This window comes from Neovison vison, chromosome 12 (genome assembly GCF_020171115.1).
Source record: "Neovison vison isolate M4711 chromosome 12, ASM_NN_V1, whole genome shotgun sequence".
Classification (NCBI taxonomy): domain Eukaryota; kingdom Metazoa; phylum Chordata; class Mammalia; order Carnivora; family Mustelidae; genus Neogale; species Neogale vison.
In genome coordinates this window covers 9,051,667-9,071,845 of record NC_058102.1, presented here as the reverse complement: position 1 = coordinate 9,071,845, position 20,179 = coordinate 9,051,667, and the positions used below count along the sequence as shown (strand labels likewise).

General features: G+C 57.4%; 1 protein-coding gene across 2 annotated transcripts in view; it reads left to right on the top strand.

The window, feature by feature from the left end:
* TAB1 (TGF-beta activated kinase 1 (MAP3K7) binding protein 1) overlaps positions 1–10,181 on the top strand; it is a 35,163-nt gene extending 24,982 nt beyond the window's left edge. For both annotated transcript variants that reach the window (XM_044227985.1, XM_044227984.1), the window contains exons 5-11: positions 27–165; positions 1,090–1,203; positions 1,788–1,899; positions 3,594–3,738; positions 5,331–5,553; positions 6,830–6,992; positions 8,502–10,181. In XM_044227985.1, the coding sequence (XP_044083920.1) occupies positions 27–165; positions 1,090–1,203; positions 1,788–1,899; positions 3,594–3,738; positions 5,331–5,553; positions 6,830–6,992; positions 8,502–8,709 (1,104 nt within the window). In that variant the 3' untranslated portion in view covers positions 8,710–10,181. The remainder of the gene's footprint in view (positions 1–26; positions 166–1,089; positions 1,204–1,787; positions 1,900–3,593; positions 3,739–5,330; positions 5,554–6,829; positions 6,993–8,501) is intronic.
* The last annotated feature ends 9,998 nt before the right edge of the window (positions 10,182–20,179 follow it).

Here is a 20,179-nt window from a genome sequence, read left to right as displayed (position 1 = left end):
CTCTGACCCCCTGGTGTGGCCTCTAGGGTGTCCCTCAGCACCAGCTGCCCCCGCAGTACCAGAAGATCCTCGAGAGACTCAAGGCTCTGGAGAGGGAGATTTCTGGAGGAGCCATGGCCGTCGTGGCTGTCCTGCTCAACAGCAAGCTCTATGTCGCCAATGTCGGTGAGCCACCTGCCTGTCGCAGGGTGGGAGCACTGGCCAGGACAAGGCCAGTGGGTGTTCTTTGGGCAGCCTGCTTCCCAGACACCTAGGCCCTCTAGCCCATGTCTCCTGAGACCCTGAGGTCCATTTCCCCATTTCTGCCCAGGAATGCCCAGGTCCCAGCGCAGAGAGTGGGGGTCCCGACTGGGAGGCAGGCGTCCCAGCTTTAGTCTCCCACCCTGCCCCAGCTGGCTGTGGGCGAGTTGCGGCCCCTCTCTGGGTTGCCTCAGTGGCTTCCTCTTCTGGCGGAGATGGCCTGGCTATGGAAGACCCACTCAGCATCCCACAAAGGGCTGTGGGATGGGCTAGGTGAGGGGCCCCGGGGATATTTGGATTTGTGGAAAAGGAGGCCATCTGGCAACCCAAGAAGGCCACACTCACAGCTTACTGTGGGAGCAGTGCAGAAACCCCACTGATAATGTCTGTCTTTTCCTTGGGATCTCATGGACAGAAGTCAAAAATACAAAAAGACAGGGTGAAAAGCATAGAGCGAACACCCGTGTGCCCAGCCCCCAACCCCAGCAGTCAGAGCCTCAAGGCCAGTCTCATTTCCTCGCCAGTCCTTTGGCCCCGCGAACCCCAGACATCGTGTCACGTTATCTTTGTAAATAGTTCAGTACATCTCCCTAGAGAAGAGGTCTCCTAGTAAAATCATAATGATCCTAGGATGACACTGGAAAAGTTTAACCTAATTCCTTAATACCATCAGCACGCCTCAACTGGTGACTCACCCCAGTGGTCTAAGCCTATTTTCTTTGCTCGGTTCAAGGATTTCCCTGTGTGAGATGCTGCCTCCTCTCTCTCTCTCTCTGTCTCTCTCTCTGCTCCACCCGTCCTGTTCCTCCTGTGCGCAGTCTTGGCTCAGCTGCTCAAATTCCCCTGCAGGTACAAATCGTGCCCTTTTGTGCAAATCCACGGTGGACGGGCTGCAGGTGACCCAGCTGAACGTGGACCACACCACGGAGAACGAAGACGAGCTTTTCCGCCTCTCTCAGCTCGGTGAGTCGGGGTGGGGCCGACCCCCATGGCTCACCCTCAGTCTTCTTCCGGGGGGGCCGACTAGGGAGAGGCAGGAAGTGCTTAGGTTGCGACCTTGGGCTTGGGACCAGCCTGCCTGGGGTTGGATCCCAGCTCTGCCCCTTACTAGCTGGTGATGTCCTGAATTTTGGAAGTTTGTGCCTCAGTTTCCCCATTTGCGTAATGAGGATTGTAGTCACACCCGCCTCAGGGCCTTGTGAGGATTAAGACTCTTTATGTGTGAAGTGTTTCCAGGAGTACCGAGTGTACGCAGGTACTATGACCGCTGGAGACTAAGAGGCCAGAGACGGCTCGAGGCTGCAGCTTGCATGGCCCAGCCGCTCGCTCCCTGCCCGGGGCCTCTGAAGAAGGGGGCGTTCTGATGGGGCTGGGCACTGTGGACACTGGGGCCCTTCGGGTGAGCCACTCCCTGGGGCGCCCTGGTGTGACTTCATTATCCACCCAGCGGGTCCTTGTCTTGTTGGGGGGCTGTGTCTGTATGACGTTCTTTCCCTCCTTCATGGTGAGCAGGATCTGGGATTGTCCTCTTGTTCTCCCGCCGGCAGGTTTGGATGCAGGAAAGATCAAGCAAGTGGGCACCATCTGTGGGCAGGAGAGCACCAGACGCATCGGGGATTACAAGGTCAAATACGGCTACACTGACATCGACCTCCTCAGGTAGGGGCCGACCCAGCTGCCCCCTGTTTGTGAGGCCGGAGGGTCTGGGCAGAAAGATGGTCTGGGGACAGAAAGATGTGGTCAAGGTAGCTGAGAGCCCGAGGAGAGCTGTGCCCTCCCAGAAAGGCTGGTATGTGGCCTTAGACCCAACCGGCTGGGAGGTTCTGTAGAGCTGGGCTGGCAAGGGGTCCGGTTGGGGACATGAGTGAAAGCCAAGGGCAGCAGCCAGGGCCGCAGGGCCTGACAGGAGTGGCCCGCGTTCTCATGAGCCGCCACAGTGGGAAGCGGTGGCAACCGCGGGCCGTCGTCCTGCCAGCCTGTGCCCAGCTCACACACGGTCTCACTCGCTGCTCGCTCAGACCCTGTGAGGTGGGCACTGCTGTTGGCCCGAAGCTGTGTTCATCGGAGGCAACCGATGTGGAGACCGCGGGGGGCCACCTGCTCACAGGGCTTGCAGGGGCTGAGGCAGGGCTTGAACCCAGGCATCCTGAATCCAAAGCAGTGTCCTTAACGGTGATTGGGAAAACAGACATGCGGGGGGCAGGGGTGTGTGTGTGTGTGTGTGTGTGTGTGTGTGTGTAGGGGTGTGGTGTAGTGTGGGGTATGTGTATGCAGTGTGTATGTATGTGAGGGGGTGTGGGGGGGTTTGTGTGCACACTGTGGGGGGGGTGGGGTTGGGGGGGTGTATGTGGGTGTGGGGGGTGTGGTGGGGGCTGTGGCATGTGTGTGATGTGTGTATGTGGGGGTGGCACGTGGGGGTGTGGTGTGGTTGTACAGGGAGTTGGGGGTGCAGGGAGGATTTAGGCAGTTGAGTTTGGAAACTTTTTTTTTTTTTTTTAAAGATTTTATTTATTTATTTGACAGACAGAGATCACAAGCAGGTAGAGAGGCAGGCAGAGAGAGAGCGAGGAGGAAGCAGGCTCCCTGCTGAGCAGAGAGCCGATGCAGGACTCGATCCCAGGACCCTGAGATCATGACCTGAGCCGAAGGCAGAGGCTTAACCCACTGAGCCACCCAGGCGCCTGAGTTTGGAAACTTTTGTCTCTAACTGCAGGGGGTTCTGTTGGCTTAATCGGAAAGTCCAGATTCAGAACAGGTCAGCTAGCACTGAGGATCCACAGTGAGGGTTCCCCCCACCCGAGCCCGGACTTCTTCCCCAGAAGCTGCTGGTCTCCCCCGTATCCTGTCCCGGGGCTCCCGTGCGCATGTGTGTGGGGATGTGGTGGGGGAAGCCACCTTCCTAAAACGCCCTCAGGTCCTGGCATACCCTTTCCTGTGCCCTTCACCCCCCTCGTTTCCCGATGGGTGCTGTGCTCCCCACTGTGCAGTGCAGGGGGGCGGGCGGCGCCCCCCGTAACTGCAGCCAGGGGCCTGTAGCAAGGCTGCAGCAGGGCCCTGCTCATGGGCTCCCGGGATGTGTCCAGACTCTGCTCTTCCACGTGCCGTTGCCGGGAACATCTCAGACTTGCCTCTGCGTGTGCACACACATGCTAGAGCTTTGTGACATTCGCTGGCCCTCCTGGGTCCCTGTGCACCTGGGGAGTGGACTTGGGGTCTGAGTGGGCGTGGTACTTGTTCTGGAGGAGCCTGGGCGAAGTAGCCTTTTACATCCTGAGTGGATTCTTGCCCTTAGCAGCACAAATGTCCCCCGGGGCCCTCCCAAGCACAGCTCTCCCCACGCTCTCTTCCCACAGCGCTGCCAAGTCCAAGCCGATTATCGCGGAGCCCGAAATCCACGGTGCGCAGCCCCTGGACGGGGTGACTGGCTTCCTGGTGCTGATGTCGGAGGGGCTCTACAAGGCTCTGGAGGCCGCCCACGGGCCCGGGCAGGCCAACCAGGTGAGCCCGGCCCCAGCAGAACACCGCCAGCCCACCCGCAGCGCGGTGCACCCCCCTGGGGACCCAGCCAGCCCTCGGGCCCGCTCCATGGCGCGCAGGGACCTGGAGCTCCAGTTCGCAAATGTCCTCACCAGGCAGCTTCTGCGCCTTCAAAGCTCCCAGGAAGAAATGCCGGCGCTCCAAGAACACACCCCCCACCCAGAAGCCTGCTTGTTCTGGGCTTGAAGCTGGGTCAGTCCCCAGGGCCCCAGGAAGTGAATTTCCCCAGGCACATTGCTCTGGAATGTGCCTGAGAAGGGCCCTGGTCCAGAGGAAAGCCCAGAGGGTGTGACTTGAGCCTCAAGGGTCCCCTCCCTCCGCCTCCTCCTTCCCTGCCTCTCCTCTCCTCTCCCCTTCTCTCCCCTCCCCCCTCTCCCCTCTCAGCCGCACTGTTTACATCTTGCTCCTCCTGGTCTTTGACGGAGGGTGATAACATCTACCTTTCTGGGGTTGCGGTGAGGGCGAGGTGTGATAAGCTTAGGTCCCCAGTCAGTGGGAGCAGCTTATTTTTCCTGTGCTGGGAGCACACGTGTCAGACAGTTGTCCCTAATGCGTGGCTTCAAGACAGTCAACCTCAAGGATGATTTTGAAGGGAGGCTGCCTTTCCTTGACCTTGGCTAGTGAATTCAGGTTGTGTCTCTCCTTCCATTTGTGCTTCCAGTAGGCAAGTAACCTTTTCTGCTTTGTCCTCCTTTTAATTAAATATTAGGAGAAGAATGTCTCATGTGTCTATCTCCTGATAACCCATGTTCAAGGTTTCTCATTTACTTTATTTTATCGTTCCTGCCAGTAGCCTTATAACCCAGGAGATGGGCTCGTGGCCACGTCCAGTTAGGCAGCTTGGGGCTGATGGAGTTGAGGGGCTTGTCCGAGGTCCTGAGGTGACAGCCGGTCACTGACAGAGCTGAGCCCACCCCAGACAGGGCTCAGGTCATCTCCTGTGACCTGTCTCAGCCCTCCTGCCTCCAAGAGACTCTGGCCAGCCATCATGTACAGGAGTTTGTGTTTGTTGTCAGTATGATTTTTTTCTTTTCCTTTTTTTTTGGTCTTTGCCAAAGAATTATCCAGTGGCTTTTGCTGGGTTCTAGAATAAACTGGATAGTGGACTTCTCTGAGGCATGTGTTCATTCTGTATTCCGTGTTTATAACAAAAATGGCGTGACGTAGCCTACAATAAGTTTGTTCCAGGAAAGGAAACTTAGTAATTAACAGCAACTCGTACCAGGCTTTTTCGTGGTCTCGAGTGCCCTCCCATCCATTGTACAATTTAATCCTCTTAATAACTGAGCGAGGTGGATATTATCCCCCATATTATTGGTGTGGAAGCCAACAGTTGGAGAGATCACAAGGTCATACCTTTTCTACTGAGAAAGTTCCAGAAGAATTAGCCAGAATACCTTGAAAAGTTCAGATTACAGGCTGGACTGCTGGAGACTTCCTTCACCTGCTTGGCTGATACCCCTTAATGTCCTGATTAGATTCTGGAGTTGTGGGTGGCAGTCCTGGGCGCCCCCTCCCTTCTCCTCACCAGCTTTTGCTCCCCTTCTCCCCAGGAAATCGCCGCCATGATCGACACGGAGTTCGCCAAGCAGACTTCCCTGGATGCCGTGGCCCAGGCCGTGGTAGACCGGGTGAAGCGCATCCACGGGGACACCTTTGCCAGTGGCGGCGAGCGCGCCAAGTTCTGCCCGAGGCACGAGGACATGACCCTGCTGGTGAGGAATTTTGGCTACCCTCTGGGTGAGATGAGCCAGCCCACGCCATCCCTGGCCCCAGGTATGCACGCAGTGTGACCGGGGGGCCTCCTGAGGAGGTCGTCCGGGGCTCGGGGTGACGTTGGAGGGGTGGGCCTTGCTGCCTGGAATGGACGTGGATCCAGAGGCCTGGCTTGGAACCCTTCTGATCTGGTCTCTGACCATAAAGGTCTCCGAGCTGAGTTGTTGTTTTTCCCTGTTGCCTGTGAAATGAGAATCCTAGCACGTGTCCGGCCAACCTCCTGAACGTCTGAGTACGTGAGCAAGCTCTTTGCCAACCTCCAAGGCCACATAATAGGGATGGTGGCTGCCACTGCTTGGGTGCCTACTGGGTACCTGGCCCTTTATGCACAGAGTTCCTTCAGGCCTCCTTAAAACCCTAGGCACAGGGGCGCCTGGGTGGGTCAGTGGGTTAAGCCTCTGCCTTTGGCTCAGGTCATGATCTCAGGGTCCTAGGATCGAGTCCCATATCAGGCTCTCTGCTCAGTGGGGAGCCTGCTTGCCCCGCCCCTCTCTCTGCCTGCCTCTCTCTGCCTACGTGTGATCTCTGTCTGTCAAATAAATAAACAAAACCCTAGGCACAGGGGGCACCCCTTTTTACCGAGGAGCTGAGGCTCTGGAAGGAAGAGAGGGAAGCGAGGTTAGGCATGTGGACAGAGGGGCCCCTGAAACCTGGCTCTGTTCCTGGGCCCCGTTGTGGGTGAGGCTGAGACGCTTTATTTTCTCCCTTTGGAATTCCGTGGTCAGGTTGCTGGGGAAGAGAGGCGCTAGTCTTTCTCTGTTTCTCTCCCCAGGCTGCTCAGTGTTGAAACTATCCATTCCTAGGGGCTGCCTTTCTTTGTCATTTTTCAGACAAGCAGGGCTTAGCACGTGAGCAGCACAGATGGGCTTGTTCCCCCACGGACACCGGGGTTACTGGAGTTTCTGTAACTTGTTGTTATTGTAACCGTATTTTCTTGGGCCAACCTCCACTTAACCCTGGGCTGAGAGCGCCATGGGGAGCCCGGCAGTCACCCTGTCCTCGAGGCAGCTCACGCATGTTCTCCTCCTGCTTTGTGCACCGGTGCCTTGCTGCCGAGAGGAGCCCCCCCCCCCCCGTCTGCCTGGAAGAGTCTGCCATTAAACAGATGCCCCTTCACTGTCCCAAAGGGCAGCCCCGGGAGCCAGGCCTGGCTGCTGCCCACCTTCTCAACCCCTCAGACGCTGTCCCCCTGATGCCCCTCGGCGGCTGTGTTCCCACCGCCCCAGCGATCCCCCTCAGCCACTCCCTGCAGCCCACCTCTCTCTCCCCCCACAAGCTGCAGGAGGACGTGTGTACCCTGTCTCCGTGCCGTACTCCAGCGCCCAGAGCACCAGCAAGACCAGCGTGACCCTCTCCCTTGTCATGCCCTCCCAGGGCCAGCTGGTCAACGGGGCCCACAGCGCTTCCACGCTGGACGAAGCCACGCCCACCCTCACCAAGTAAGCCCTCCCCCACCCCCAGCCACCCCCAGCCCTGCCTCCTGGGACAGCCCCTCGGTGCCTGGATGGGAGTGCCCATGGGGCCTAGTCTTGGGCTCTAGTGATGTGGGGTGAGGTACGCTGGGGTCTTGTACCTCTCACATTCCCCACTCCATCCCTGGGGGTCCTTTCCAGACCCGGAGGCAGGAGGAGGCCGCCCTGCAGGTTCCAGCAGCTCACTGAACCCAGACCTGGGCAGGGTGGGGGTTCAGGGGCCAAGTGGGCGAGGTGGGCCAGGAGGAGACAGGCCGCCGATACAGATGGTCTGCTCTTTGTGCTTTCCCGCGGGTCCCACAGACTCGTTTTCCTTTAATGGGAAGGTTCTCGTGTTCTTTTCTTTTTTCCCCGTCTTCTCCCCATCTCTGAGCCTCCGCAATGGCATCCATGCTTGGGGGACATTGTTTGGCCTGTGCTGGCTTGTCAGAGCCTGGGCTCTGACTAGAGTGTCCCATTTTAGCTTTAAAGTGAGTCGTCTAGTTTAAGGTGGGGGTGGGGGGGATGGTGCGTGGAGGCAGCAGGAGGCCCAGAACTTAAGGGTGAGCAGGCTGGCCCCCCTCGTCTCTGCAGACCTGCCTCACAGGTCCATGTCTCTCCAGCCCCTTCACTTCTGTGGAATGTCCACCCCCCACCAGCCCCACCACACCAGGGGACTGGGATCTGGTTTCCACATTCCAGCCCTGCACAGAATAATAGGGATGCCACACCCAGCCCACGCAGAGGATGTGGCCAATTGGAAGGGCCACCCAGGAGGGAGTGGTGCTGTGGGCCTCTGTCCCCCAGGGGCCTTCCCCTCTCCCTGCCCCCACTGCCGCCACCGCTGCTGCTGCTGCTGCTACTGCTGTGGGCCAGAGGGACCTGCCGGGCTGCTGAGCAGGGGGCGTCCCGAGTACGCAGGGCTGCCTGGAGGAAAGAAACCCCAGCTGGGTCCTCAGAGGCAGAGCAGGACAGCAGGGTCAGGAGAACTGGCCGTCCTGCCGCACCTCTGCTTCTGGGGCCCCTGAACGGCCCCTTTCTTTGGCCCGTCTCTGAGTGGGAGGTGGGCTCTGCTGTGCGCGGGCCAGGCCCGGGGGCTGGGCGGGCTGGTAGGTAGTGCCCAGCTGTGAGGTGTTTCATGACAGAGCAGGTACCCAGGGAGCTCTGGCGACAGGGGGCCTGGCCCCACCAAGCCACTGAGGGGAATGAGGAAGGCTTTTGGGGAGCAGCTGGAGTGGACCGCCTCTGTCTTGACACTGCCCTGAGGGAGATGGTCTGTGTCCCATTCTGTCGCCATTGGGATGCATGGCGATGGAGCCCTGGAACCGAGTGATCCATTCTGTTAAATTCTAGTTCACTTGACGATCCACATAAAGCTCAAGTTTGGGAAATACACTTGATTTTTCACCTGTCATTGAGAACATTGCCCGGGCTGGCTCTGGCCTGAGGCCGGCGGGCCTCTCTGTCGCTGACTGATTGTCCCCTGCGTCCCCACAGCCAGAGCCCGACCCTGACGCTGCAGTCCACCACCACGCACACGCAGAGCAGCAGCTCCAGCTCCGACGGGGGCCTCTTCCGCTCCCGGCCCGCTCACTCTCTCCCGCCTGGCGAGGACGGCCGCGTCGAGCCTTACGTGGACTTTGCTGAGTTTTACCGCCTCTGGAGCGTGGACCATGGCGAGCAGAGCGTGATGACAGCCCCGTAGCCCCAGCCAGGGGATGTGGCCTGAGCAGGACCTTGCCCGGGAACGAGAGGGCCCAGCTTTGGGGCCAGATGGGCCTTTTCCTGGCATCTGCCTGTTCTGAGGTGGGGCAGGGCGCTGGGGAGCGCCTAGTCCTCAGCCTGCACCACGCTCGCACCCCACCCGCACCCAGCCGTACTGGGTGCAGCAGAGAACGTTCTCCGAGAGCAGCCCTGCACACCAGACCTTGGCCCAGCAAAGGGGGCTGGAGGCCCCGCCCACGGGCAGACTGAGCTGGGACCGCTGCTGTTTCTCCAGCAGGGCAGGGCAGAGGCCACGCAGGCTCCGAGCCTGCTGTGTGGGGCAGACCTCAAGGAGTTCTGCGGCCCAGCCAGGGGCCTGGCAGCCGCTGCTTTCTCTGCCCCCGCAGCCCTGGGCGGGGTTCCTCCCTCCCTTCTTCAGCCTCCAGACTCGAGCCCTGGGTGGCATCTGCGCCTTCGAAGCCTGCACCTGTCCCTGGGCCTCCCCGGGTTGTTTCCAGTGGTCAGTGTTCATGAAGGCCAAGGGAAGCTTCAAGAGCTTGGGCTGGCGGCACCTCTGGGCAGATCAAGTGGAAAGGGTCGGGAGGTCCAAGAGGAGCCCTGGTGGGGTGGGCTGGGCATGGCTGAGCCTCCGCAGGCCTGGGGGTACAGGAGAGGTCAGGACGTGCCGGGACTGAGTGGGGATAGTGGCCGCTCACTGACAGTGAGTCTTTACTGGCTTTAAGGGAAAAACAGGTCAGGAGTCAGGCTGGTGGGGGCATGTTGCAAAGACCCGTGGGAAAGAGGTTCTTGGATACCAGGTGGCCCAGGTGACTGGGAACCCCAGAGGCACACCCCACTTTTGCAGACACTTAGGGATGGGATCAGAGCAGCCCAGGCCCCGAGAGCACACATTCTCTGCCTTCAGTGGGCATAGGCTGGCAGGGCTATCCCCAGTGGCGGAAGAGGAGACAGGCCCAGGGACTCCCAGCTTGCTGGCTCCCACAGTCAGCAGTGGAACAGAAGTCAGACCTCTTCATCAGTCTCGGAGGTGGTCCTGGATCCCTCCGCCCCTCCAGCTCCTGCCCCACAACACCCAGACACAGCTTTTACCAGGGACCCGGAGCTGCCTGCAGCCTCCAGGGTGCCTGGACTTCAAACAGTCATAGGCAGGGTCCAAGGCCCCGCTCGCTGAGCGGTGCGGGACCCCATCTCCCTGCAGCAGAGCTGAGTGGGCAGGTGTGGGGCGGGCGGGGGACAGTCTTCGGGGAGAGCAAGAGCCTCTTGGCCAGAGGGCTGCCACCACCCGCTACTACAAGGCCATCCCTGTCCCGCAGGTGAGCAGATTTAAAGTCTGTCTCGAGGGCTTGCAAACAAAGAGAATTCTCTTCCGAGAATGTCTCTGTGATGCTGTTTGGTGTCTAGAAATAGAATCCCTTTTTTACGGCAATAAAGAAAGAGTAAGAGGTGGTCTTACATGCCGGGTGTTGAGTGCTGCTATTCAGGTCTCCTGTACCTCGCCGCGGCCTGGGGGGCTGGGGGCCTCCTCCATCCTTCTGCTCAGCGGCATTGCAGGGACGCAAACCCTAGCCTTCTAATGGGACCTGCGCGGCCGGCCTCCCAGCCCAGGCGGGACAGCACTGGGTGTCCAGCGTCCCTCCCTGTCCCCACACATCTGGAGAGGGGGGCAGTTTTCTCGAGCTACAGGCCAGGTGCTCCAGGCTCCAGGCCAGTTCTTGGTGCGTGAGGACCAGTGTGGCAGACAGAGCTCCGGGTCACCAGGATGGCCACCTCCCCCTGTCACCAGTTAGTGGACATTCAGGGAGTGCCTTTGCTTTATTTTGATTTTGTTTGGGTGGAGGGCTTTCCGTAAATCCTGATCTGCAAGTACCAGCCTCTTTCTGCTCTGTGGAACTTGACCCGCCCGTCTGACAAGGGCGAGTCTACTTAGAGGCAAAAGCAAAGATCAGTGTTCGGGTGCCGGCATCTGAGGCTCCTGGGTTCCCCTGCCCCTCCCCTGGGAAGAGCCCCATTGGCAGGATGGGCCTTTCAGGGTCCGTCCCCACTCTGGCTTCCCCAGCTGACCCTCGGGAAGCCCTCAGGAGCGCTGCTGGCCTGAGACCCGGAGTCCTGGTGTCAGCCTGGCACCCTGAGAGGGAGGCATGGGTCCCCCATCTCTCAAGTGAGTGACTGAGGTACAGACAGGTGGGCCTGCTCCCTGTCACAAATGGCCGTCCAACCCCTAGGCCTCCCGGGCCTGCCCTAGCACCTGCTTTGGCCCCCCAGGCCCTGCCCAGCTGGCTTTGTGTCCCCGAACCCCATTCTCGGTGTCCTGCAGCTCCGCCTGGGCCGGCCTTTTGGGGGCCGAGAGGGGCACCGGTGTAGCTTCCTGGTTCCCTCTGGTGGATTAAGCTGTGAGGCAGAGAGGGCTAGTTGGGGGGGTCTGTCTTAGGATTTCAGAAATGGCAGGAGTCGGGTCCAGAAGGGAACAGGGCAGAGGGGGGGCCAAGCTGCGAAGTGCAGGCCCGAGCTTACGCACATGCTGGGCTGAGCCCAGCCTCTGGCTGCCTCCCACCGTCTCACTGGGGAGAGCAATCTCCCCGGGGCTGGATCACAGAGGACCAGAGAAGCCCTGTCCCTTGAAGATATCGGTCCCCTCACGGGATGGGATGCAGTCCCCGCCTTGACTGAGGACCTGGCCTGGGTCAGACCGGATGAAGCCGGCGTTGGTGAGCTGCCGTCGTCCCAGGGCCCGAGGCAGCAGGGCAGGGGGCTGGGACCTCCGGCAGCACAGGGAGCCCCATGGACACTCCCCATGGGGGTTTGTTCTCTGGAGTTTCCAGCCTTTGTTGGGTCCTCTCATTCTCACAAACTGACCCTGCTGCCGAGCTGCAGGAGGCACCTGGCAGGGTGTCCCCACCACCGGTGGCATTGGCAGTGAGACCTGTCAGGGGCCACTCAGGCCACTGGAATGTCGTTGGGAAAGGCTCTTTACATGGTTGACTCTATTGTGCCTCAGGCCTCTGTGCAAATGCTACATCCCAAGGGAGGCCTGCCCTGGTCCCACTCCAGCCCCATCCCAACCCCATCTCCCTGTGGAATCTGCTTCATAGAAATGGCCTGACATTTCTTGCTTGTTTATCTGTGTTGTCTCACTCACTAAGATGTACCCTCTGTGAGAGGGGGACTCTGGCTTCTTTATTCCACTGGGTCCCGGCCCCAAGGTCAGTGCCAGCCATACAGTAGTAGCTCTCACATCCGTGTTAAATGAAAATGACAAGCTGTGTGACCTTGGACAAGTTACTTGACCATGCTGAGCCTCTGTTCCTTCATCTATAAAATGAGGAAACCAGCTTTTTTTTTTTTTTTTGAATTTTTTTTTTATTTTATTTTTTCAGTGTTCCAAAATTCATCGTTAACGGCCAACTTCTTAATAAGATTCCCCGCAGGCTTGAGTCGCCATAGCTAGGAGACGGGAAGGACTGCACTGCCCCACAGATGTGGAAATGGACAAGAGCATGAGCACAGATTTCCGCCGCTCTCCCTGCACACACCCCCCCCACACTCAAAAGTCCCGTATAATGAAGGCTCCCCCCAGGACCTCCCATGGAACAGGTGTACTGGCAGCTTCCCCCAGGAACCCAGACATTGGGGAGTGGGTGTGTGCCGCTTGCCTCGTCTCAGCCAAAGCCCGGAGGGAGGCGATCTGCTGGGCTCCTCGACGTTTCTTCCAACAAGGGCATCTTTCATGATTTTTCCTTCTGGGCCCCCTATTTTGAAACCAAACAAGGGCGCAGATCACTGCCAATCCAGACAGGCTCGGCATGAGCACACGCTTTGTTCCCACGCAGAGGTGATGTCAGCCCCGAGCAAAGACAGGCACTTGACATTTCCACGAGCCTGGGCAGCCTCCCCCAGGACAGACACAGTGTCTGGCAGGCGGCTTTGAGGAATTACGGACACCAGTTTGCAGATGTCGGCCCTGCCTTCGAGACCCCAGAAAGGTCAGAAGACCCCACGATGTGCGGATCGGTGGTTTGGTCCAGCACCTTGCTTTTGCTCTCCCAGGTCATGCAGTGGGCTGGGGCAGGGACGCGGTGGGGCCTGGACCTCCACCGCTTCCTCAAGGCCAGAGCCCCAGACGGTCTCCACACCTTCCATAATCACGTTCCTGTGCTTGTAACCTCAGCAAAGCCATCCCATGGGCCAGACGGGACTGAGCTCAAACCTTCCACAGCTCCAGCCTCCTGCTTCCTGGCCCCTACTGTGTTGGAGTCACTCGTGTGCTTGCTCCTTCCTCTCCCCCCGCCCCGAACCCCTCCATCCTAGAGTCTCCTCCAGGCATCTCGGTAGCCATCTGGGCAGCGTCTAAGGAGTGTCAGAGGAACACGGATGGATAGGCAAATTGCCTAAAGAAGAGCTTCTGGAACTTTCTACAGGAGATACCATTACCTCAGAGAAAACTACTCCTACCCCAGCACCCCCAGAGTTTTAGGGGTTCTAAGAAATTAGAGGTCTCCGTTTATTTTTAATTTCGAGGTGAATTCTGTAGTCAAATTCATAATATCAAATGAGGTTTTTTTAGTATAAAAGCAACTTTTCTTTTTTCAGATATAACATTTAAAATTACATTATCGAGTCATTTGATACTTTAAGAAGTGAACCACGTCGGCCCCGTGGCTCCCTAGAGCCAATTGCCGAGGGCCAGGTTGGGAACTTTCCAGACCTTTGTTCCGCTGGGGGCCCACCTGGGCTGCTCCCCACACCCAGAGCCTCTGGTCAGAATTTGTCTGCAGGTCTACTGGGTCCTGTCATGAGCCCCCCTCCCCATGGGACACATGTGGAAATCAAATACAGGCAGAAAGTTTGGGCAGAGATCTGGGGAGACAGATGTCGGCTCAGGCTCAGAAAGAACTTCCCAACAGTGTCCAATGTGGACAGTCTCGCCGGCTGCCTGTGAGAGGTGAGGAGCTGCCCGTCAGGACGGGTGTGTGAGGAGAGGCTGTCCCCGCCTGGCACCTGAGGGTCTGGGGGAGGACAGAGCCGCAGGCCCCCCCCGGCTGCCCATTAGGGCCAGGGGGCAATGAAGACCAGAGCTAATACAAGGACAGATTCTTCAGCTCCACCGTCGCCTCCCAAATCTGGAGGGAAGCCCAGGAGTCTGGACTCTGACAGGAGTGCAGGCTCTTCCCCAGAGGCAGGGCTGGCCGCCTTCTGCCATCCTGCCCCCTCCCTGTGGTCTTTCGTGATCCGGTTCTGGAAGTCCGACCTGGGCATGCCCCTGGGTGACCTTGGATGAGGACCAGAAACTCTCCTATCCTAGGCTCTTCCCCAAATACAGCTCAGTTTTTTGTAAAAATAAAACCACAATGACTACCGTGTAATGAGTTCTCACTATGTGCCAGGCACATGCTGGACTTGCAATGTCGCCTGTCACAGTTAACGACTTAGCAAGGAGCAGATCCCCACCCAAGAGAGAAGGAAACCCAGACCTGGGACAAGCAAGCTGCCCGGGGTAACAGAGGGGAGACGTGAACTCAGGACTTTTCTCTCGGCACCACGATGCTTCCTCCTGACTTTCAAACCCCTTCCCGGGGTTGGACGGGGATGTCTCCATGCCGGTTTAACCCGCTGGTACGTGCCGACACCCCCCAAGGCAGGAGAGAAGCTCTCACGCCGAGGATGCTCTGAGATCTGAGATTGTGCTGGGGTTGTGTTACCTGGTCTGATTCATCCCTTGGGTCTGGGGACAAGGGAGGTACCAAGCCTTTCCCAAGCCTTGCCCCTCCGCTGCCGACCCAGCAGGAATCAGCCACAGCCTGTCCTCAGGAGCTCACACCCTGGGGTACCCCTGACGAAGACTTGGGGGCTCCTGGCAGGTTGCCTGGAAGAAGTGAGCCTGCATCTTGAAGGAAGGACAGGAGTCGCCGGGTAAGGACAGAGGAGAAGCAGCCTCTGATGACAATGAGAAAGGCCAGGAGAGAGCACAGCCTGGGGGGTGGAGGGCCTATGCGTGGCAGGGCCATGGGGTTCAGGCCGTCCTTTCTCCAGAGGCCGAGGGGAGACAGGGCACTTTAGTGAGGGAATGTCGGGCTGTCCACAGGGCAGGTCGGAGGGGCCTGGGAGGGGAGTCAGGCAGTGGAGATGGCCGAGGTGGGTTTCCAGTCCCTTCGGAGAGGACCAACTCCTCGAGCTGACCCCCAGCAGGACCCCCAGGGAGGTGGTGCACACAGCAGAAGAAGCTTCTATGACTTTGAGGAAGGAACATGAAGATGACGGGCATTTCAGGCACCGGGAAGGAGTGTTTTCAGACTGCACAGTGGTTCCACCATGAGGTCCTCTGGCCCTGGCCCGCCAGCTCCCACCCTGCACCCACCTGGACCGGATCAGGTCTCCCGAACCTCCTGGGACTGGGCCAGAGCCCTTCGTGCATCTCTGTGCCGATGCTTTCCCTGCTGCCCGGGAGGCCGTTTCCTCAGGGTGAGAACTATTCATTCTTCAGGACCTGACTAGGATCAGCTCCCTCTCCAGGCATACCTTCCCTGGCTTACCCTCTCCCCGGCACCCCTGCCCTGGGGCCACGGTGAACCTGGGGCTGAGGTACGGACCCACAGACTCTGGTCTCAGGGTCCCAGCCATCAGCGCGGGGCTGTTTGTGGCCCTGGAGGGAGCTGGACCCAGCTGTCCCGAGGGAAGGAGCAGGACCCCACTCAGAGCAGCCAGGAGCTCAAGCAGGTGGGTGACCCCGGGCTGGGGCAAAGACACATTGTGACGTCGGTGGGTCTCTTCTCCTCCCCAAAAGTATTAGACATGGTACTTTACAACTGCAGTGGTAACAAGATGAATGGATTGTTATATAGCAAAACATTTTCTTAGAACCAAAAGTTAATTCTTGGGGTGCCTGGGTGGCTCAGTCCCCGCCTCACCCCAGTCTCTATCTCCTTCGCTGTGTGTCCTTGCCTTTCTTCTCCAGCAACAAAGTGGGCTGGGCAGCGGCCGTGTGTACCGTGCGGGGGCTGTGGCAGGGAGACAGAGAGAAGGCGACCAGAAGTGTCACAGCGGACACTCCTGCCTCAGAGGGGCTCACAGTCTCTGGGCTACAGCCAGCCAGCCCTGAGCTCCGGCCAGAGTGAGTCCTGAGACCGGGGCTGAGGGGGGGACCCTCCTGGAACGGGCTTCCCAGAAGGTTCCCCACAATGGGGGGGGGGGGGCTGGAATCTTGCAAAAGGACTCGGGCTTCTTGGGACTGGCAGGCTGGTCTTGGCCTGACAGCTTGGCTAAGGATGGCAGATCGAACACACACACCAAGTGTCCCCCCTCGCCAAATCCCAGGAAGGCTACAGAGAGGGCCTCCTTTTCCTTTCATTCCGAGGTAAAGACACAAGCGTGGGGCGAGCTGGACGGAGACCGAACCGGGCAGCCCTGAAGCTGGGGAGTTAAGTGAGGGTAGAGGCGGCTGAGGCAGGGGCTCAGAAGAGCCGCGTCCCAAGCCAGCTGGGGCGGGGATGTGCTGAGCCCCAGCATGAGGAACGCCACACAGCCAGCAAGGGCTCGGCCCCAGCGGGCAGCGCCAGGTGGGGATATTGGATGGGGGCAAAATATGGAGCAGCCGGATTCCTGAACCCCCTTTCAGGACATGAGACCTCAGGGGCCACCTGCCCACCCCAGCCCCAGCAGAAAACTGGAGTTAGGTTTGCTGATGGAAAAGCAGCTGTCCCTGGCCTGGGGATGGGGCATCGAGCTGAAAACAGGGAGCCAAGTACGGGGAATTTCGAGTGCTGGGGACCCTGTCCCCTTGCCCTACTCCCAGCAACAGCCAGGCCTTTGCTCCCCAGCCAGCACACTGAAGGTCCTCTCCAGAGAATCGGGTCCTCCCAAGGATAAAGCCCTAAAAATACTGACATACTGGGGCACCTGGGTGGCTCAGTCGATTGAGTATCTGACTCTTGATTTCAGCTGGGATTGTGATCTCAGGGTCCTGGGATCGAGCCCCACGTAGGGCCTCGCTTACAGCAGGGAGTTTGCTTGTCCCTTGCCCTCTGCTCCTCCCCACCCTTGCCCCTCTCAAATAAATGAATAAAATCTTAAAAAAAGAAAAATACTGACATGGAGTTCTCCAAAAAGTGCGCCCCCCGCCCAAGCTCCGTTCAGTGGTACTCAGGTGTCTATCCTAGCATACCCTGAGGACCCAGGTGACTCTGTAACAATGCGTGTCCAGAGCTCTGAGACATAAGTAAGAAGAATGTTAAAACGAGGAAAAGCAGCAGCCGCGTGACCCGGCAATTCCAGCCCCAGGAAACAAAAACATAACAACCACACAGAAAGCATACACACACGTGCATTACTCAGAAGGCGGAGACGCCCACACTGTCCATCCGCGGGGTTGGCAAGTAGTGGGGTACCCACACGACAGGGTCATCTCCAACCGTAAAACCCAACGAGGCTCTGACACCTGCCACAACCAGGATGAGCCTTGGGGACATTGTGCTTGGTGAAAGAAGGCAGACATCAAAGGTCACATATTGTATTATTTCTTTGAAATGAAATGTCTGGAATAGGCAAATCTGTAGAGACAGGAGGCAGATCGGTGGTTGCCAGGGGGAGGCAGGATGTCGAGTGATTGCTTAATGGGTGCATTTTTCTAGGGCGATGAGAAACTCAGACTCTAGAAGGAGGTGATGGGTGCACAGCACTGTACACTTGGAAACGGATTATTGTGTGTTATGTGAACTTCACCTCAACTAAAAATAAATAAGAGAACAGCCAAGGCTTCCGAGCTCTAGGCAGCTCCTCTAAGCTTGGAAAACACCTAGATGGACCTGCTAGGTTTAGCATCCCAACACAAAGACAATGCGAGCCTGAAACGCCGGGTTAGATTCTCCAGCAGTCCCATTTTATTTTATTTTATTTTATTTTAAAGATTTTATTTATTTATTTGACAGAGAGAGATCACAAGTAGGCAGAGAGGCAGGCAGAGAGAGAGAGAGAGAGAGAGGAGGAAGCAGGCTCCCTGCTGAGCTGAGAGCCCGATGCGGGACTCGATCCCGGGATGCGAGATCATGACCTGAGCCGAAGGCAGCGGCTTAACCCACTGAGCCACCCAGGTGCCCCAGCAGTCCCATTTTAAAAAGGAAAAAGGAACAAGTGAAATTAATTTTAATGTATTGTTTCCTGAACCCGGTATAGACAAAACGGTATCATTCTGACATGTAATCAACATAAATACTACTAACAAGATCTCTCCTTCATATGAAGTCTTTGAAATACCGGTGTATTTCCCTGCGCAGGACATCAAAATGCAGCCAGCCCCATTCCGGGGCTCCTGGCTCATGCTCCCCTCGCTGGAAGGGACAGCTCTAGGGTGTCTCACACTGGCGTCTCAGGACAGAAGCTGCAGAGTATGAGGGTTTAAAATTCTGTGGGTGTTGGGGCACCTGGGTGGCTCGGTGAAGCATCTGCTTTGGGCTCAGGTCATGATCCCGGGGTCTTGGGACCAAGTGCCGCATCGGGCTCCCTGCTCAATGGAGAATCTGCTTCTCCCTCTCCCTCTGCTGCTCTCCCTGCTTGTATTCTCTTTCTTGCTCTGTCAAATAAATAAATAAAATCTTTAAAGTATAAAGTAAAAATTCGTGGGCGTTGAATCTGTGAATTTAAAAATAAAGAGGCTATAAGCCTACTTGGGGTCATCTGAACAATCGCATTAGAAATAAGTCCTCAATCAAACATAGAATTACAGTGTGATTCAGCAATTGCATATCTGGGTATCCATGCGAAGTAAGAACAGGAACTTGAAGAGATCGTCATACACTAACATTCATGATGGCAAAAAGATATGAGCAACCACTCACTGATGCCCCTGAGGAACGAATGAGTAGAAAAGCCAAATGTGGTGTATACATATAATAGGGTATTATTCAGCCTTAAAAAGGAAGGAAACCTTCAGGGGCACCGGGCTGGCTTCGTGGGTGGAGCATGCGACTCTTGATCTTGGAGCTGTGGATTTGAGCACCACGTTAGGAGTCGAGTTTACTAAAACATAAAATAAAAATTAAAGGCAGGAAACTCTGACGTTGCTCCAATACGCAAACCTGGAAGGCAATAGAGTAAGTGCAATAAGCCCGTGGCAAAAGGACAAATAGTGTGTGGTTCCCTCCTAGGCAGAATGTGGAGGACTCAAGTTCACGGAGACGGAAGTAGAATGGTGGTAGCCCCCAGCGTTGGGGGCGGGGCCTAGGGAGGGATAGTCCTTGATGCCTCTCAGATATACCCACATGAATGGTTAAAATGGTAAATTTTATCTTGGGTGTATTCTACCCCAGTGAAGACAAGTACATCCCACCACCCGGGTTTGGGTTCCTGTCGCTCAGGGTGGTTGAGACTATGGTCACTGGTGGGGGGACCACGCAGGCGGTGACCCAGCTGTGGCTCCGCAGGATGGGGGACAGGGAGGTGACCAGAGGAGACTCAGGGAGGAGGGAGGACCGCCCCCTCCCCCTCACTTAAGAACCAGACCTGTCTGTGCTGAGAACCAGCAAGATCCTTCCCTGTTGTGAGTTTGAACTTGGTTGCTTCTGCTGCTGGTCACGCTGGGTTCTGTAACTCTCCTTCAGTTTTCATGTTGGAGGCCAGCAGGAGCAGGGGAGGCTTACTCCTGGCTCTGAGTCTGTGCATAATTAAGATACACTGTAATAGGGGCGCGCCTGGGTGGCTCACTGGGTTAAGCCCCTGCCTTCGGCTCAGGTCATGGTCTCAGGGTCCTGAAGCTCTCATGCATTACCTAGTTTTGAGCAATGCTGTGACTTGGCTTCTAGGTTTCTGTCCCCCCGCCTTTTAAAAAAGATTTTATTTATTTATTTGACCGAGAGTGCAAGAGAGGGAACACAAGCAGGGGGACTGGGAGAGGGAGAAGCAGGCTTCCCGCTGAGCAGGGAGCCCACTGTGGGGCTCGATCCCAGGATCCTGGGATTAGGAACCAAGCCGAAGGCAGACACTTAACAACTAACGACGGAGCCACCCAGAGGCCCCTAGGGTGTTTTTGTTTTTTAATATTTTATTTATTCATTTGACAGTGAGAGAGAGAGATCACAAGTAGGCAGAGCAGCAGACAGAGAGGGGGAAGCAGGCTCCCCGCTGAGCAGAAAACCCGATTCGCCGATTTGGGGCTCGACTCCAGGACCCCGAGATCATGACCTGAGCAGAACGCAGAGGCTTAACCCACTGAGTCACCCAGGCGCCCCGCCCCTAGGTTTCTGTCCCTTGAGACAGTCATCTCTGCATCCCCAAGGGGCCAGCATCCGTGGCCTATCTGAGAACCATTTCCTGAGTGAGGAAGTGAGTGCATGCAAGCATAGAAGGAGGAGGAATTTGTGGGCAGGAGAATCTAGGAAGGCTTCCAGGAGGAGGGGAAAGAGGGAATGCAGGTTGAGGAGTGGAAGATGGGGCAGGGCAGAAATAGCTTGGGGCTAAGCACCAGC